We start from the raw sequence: 2,535 nt of genomic DNA on the forward strand, positions 1-2,535 counted from the left end.
AAATTGAATACATCCTTATAAGGGCCTGACAAGCCCAGTGGAAGGAAAACACCAGCTCTCCATGTACAAAACAGTAATCTTTCTTGCTAGAGGGTAGAACCAGATGATAGTAAAGGGTTAGGAGGCCTGTGTATTGCGGACTGCAGGGCAACATGGGTGGGTCAAGTATGAACATAGCAAAAAAAGTCAAGTCAAGACACTTTATTCCTCATTCACATCAACTCAGTTCATGGGTTTGTGTTGCTTTCTCCTGTGCAGGACTGTCCCCAGCAGAGCAGCACAGACCAGCCCCACAGCAGTCACCACACCAGCCAGGATCACAGCCTCCACAGGCAGGCCTGGAAAGAAAGCACAGAGGAGCCTCAGCAAGTGGGCACTGCTACAGAGAGGGGCCAGCTGACATGACAGCACCTCCTGCCAGTACCTGTGGCTTTGTCCTCCTCTGCTCTTAGCTGGGAGCTGCGGCCTTCCGCCTCCACTGGCCTCTCAGCAACCTGCTCTTGCAGCACAAACACGGGACCAACAGTGGCATCAGCTTCCCACTCAGGAGCTGCAACAAGAGCAGGACAAGCCTGGCTGTAGACCACTTCTTGACCCCCACTACCCTGAGGAGATCCATGCCATGAGTGGCAGAGGAAGGGTGCCTTACCCCCTGTAGAAGCCAGGTCCCTCCTGCTCCTGCCACCCCAATACCTGGATCGTACACTTGGCACACAGCTGGAGTCACAGCAGCTGCAGACCTGGTCACTCCCATCCACTGATCTCCACCTACAGCAGGGACACAGGGTCAGAGCAGCTCCCTCAGCTGGACACAGCAGCCCCCTGCCTCCTCACTGACCTGCTGCCCTCAGTGTAGCAGTCCTTGTTCAGGGAGTCCACACTCTGGGAAGCAGGAGTCACCTTCAGGTGGCAGGTGATGTAGATCTGCCAAGAGCACGAGTGGATCAAGCTACACCCAGGCCTCCATCTTGGGCTTGTAATGGACATGCTGTTTTAAGAACCTTCTGCTTTCATGGGTATCAGGATCAAGTACTCACTGAGCTCCTGGCATCCTGATAGAACCTGAAGGCATCCAGCTTCATCTGCAGCTTGGTGTCCTGGGTTCTTGGCATGAACTGCGAGCTGGAGCCTGTGGATTTGGCATCAGTCAGGCACCTGAAAGGAGAGAAGGCAGTGTAGAACTGGAGAGACGGCAGGCAGTGTTCACTAGCTCAAGCCACCCGAGGTCACACCCACCCTTTGTTCTCAATGAAGGAGTAGCTGGGGGTGGAGGTCTGGTCAGGGACCAAGGTGGCCACGCAGCTGTCCACAAAGAGCCGCAGAGGCTGGTGGTTGGCCTGGGTGACGGAGGCTTCGATGTTCAGGACGTCCCCCAGGTAGAACACATTGGAGGACCTCTGGGAGCTCCAGTCATCTGGATGAGAAGGGAACCCCAATCTCAAGCACAGATCCCATTGATCCAACTGCACTGGCTGTACAGTCACACCGTGCTTCATCTCAGGGGAGACCTACCACTCATGAGGCTCAGGGAGAAGTCCAGCAGATCCTCAGCAGACTTGGTGGAGGTGTAGGGGACCCAGGTGGGCTTCAGGGCATTGCTGCTCACATTGTGGAGCCTAGCAGACAGGAGGCAGGCGTCAGCAGGGAGTCAAGCTCCAGGCAGGCAGCCCTGCTGCTCCTCCAGGACTCACCTCATGTAGTGACACTCGATACCCACAACAGCGCCATTCGTTCTCACTATGGGGGTGTTGGCCAGCGGCTTCGGGGTGTAGTTGAGAGAGAAGCTGTACACCAGTTGCTCGTCCACGGTCTAGACAGATCACAGATCCAGTCACCCAACTGCCGAGAACCCGAAGCTGCCCAACGGCAGAACCACTTACACTCAGCACACTGCGACACGCCTGCAGCTCAGCCTCGAAGATCAGGAGCTGCGCCGCGGTGTCCTGCCGGGTGACCGCACAGTCTCCCAGGCTGAGATCCGAAGCGTTGATCAGCTGCCCGGTGCCGAACAGGTCTGTCTTGACCTGCACCACGATCGTACTCTCCCCGCACTGCGCCGACACAGCCCGGATAACCTGCTGCTTCTGCTGCCGCGGCAGCAGAGGCGAGTCCAGAAAGGCGACCCCCTTGCGCCTGATGCCGGATTGGACGTTAGCGCGGGCGCGCCATTGCGCAGCATCACACACAACTGCGAGGAACAGCAAGGTCAACAGCCGAAAGGCAAGACCACTAGAAAAGCACATCTTGAAATGAAAACAACTCGCAAAACCACGATGCCTGCTGTTTGCGAGCTCCTTCTCTTTAAAGCCACCGAGACTTTCGCACGTGATGACGTTCAGGTTCGCAGAGTGAAGATTTTCACGAGGACCCGAACTCTGTCAGCTCACACGCAGGAGGACAGGATATTGAATAGACGGGTCATTGTTTACAGTGAATACTTACGGTTAAACACCGGGGTAAAGTTAGCTTGAAGTTCGAAAACGATTTTGGCACGCCTGTAGCGTTTTCACGACACAAGCTATTGGCTTGTGAACA

General features: G+C 55.7%; 1 protein-coding gene across 1 annotated transcript; it reads right to left on the minus strand.

Annotated features, from left to right (window-relative positions):
• Positions 1-211: 211 nt before the first annotated feature.
• LOC148672455 (zona pellucida sperm-binding protein 3-like) lies at positions 212-2,274 on the minus strand. The gene is made up of 9 exons (XM_088630824.1): positions 1,881-2,274; positions 1,692-1,810; positions 1,513-1,616; positions 1,237-1,414; positions 1,038-1,155; positions 839-924; positions 650-768; positions 425-550; positions 212-338 (listed from the first exon to the last, which is right to left on the minus strand). Exons 1-9 carry the CDS (start codon positions 2,241-2,243, stop codon positions 223-225), a joined length of 1,329 nt encoding a protein of 442 aa, XP_088486950.1. The 5' UTR covers positions 2,244-2,274; the 3' UTR covers positions 212-222.
• Between the last annotated feature and the right edge of the window lie 261 nt (positions 2,275-2,535).

This window comes from Lepisosteus platostomus, chromosome 4 (assembly GCF_059453375.1).
Source record: "Lepisosteus platostomus isolate fLepPlt1 chromosome 4, fLepPlt1.hap1, whole genome shotgun sequence".
Lineage (NCBI taxonomy): Eukaryota > Metazoa > Chordata > Actinopteri > Semionotiformes > Lepisosteidae > Lepisosteus > Lepisosteus platostomus.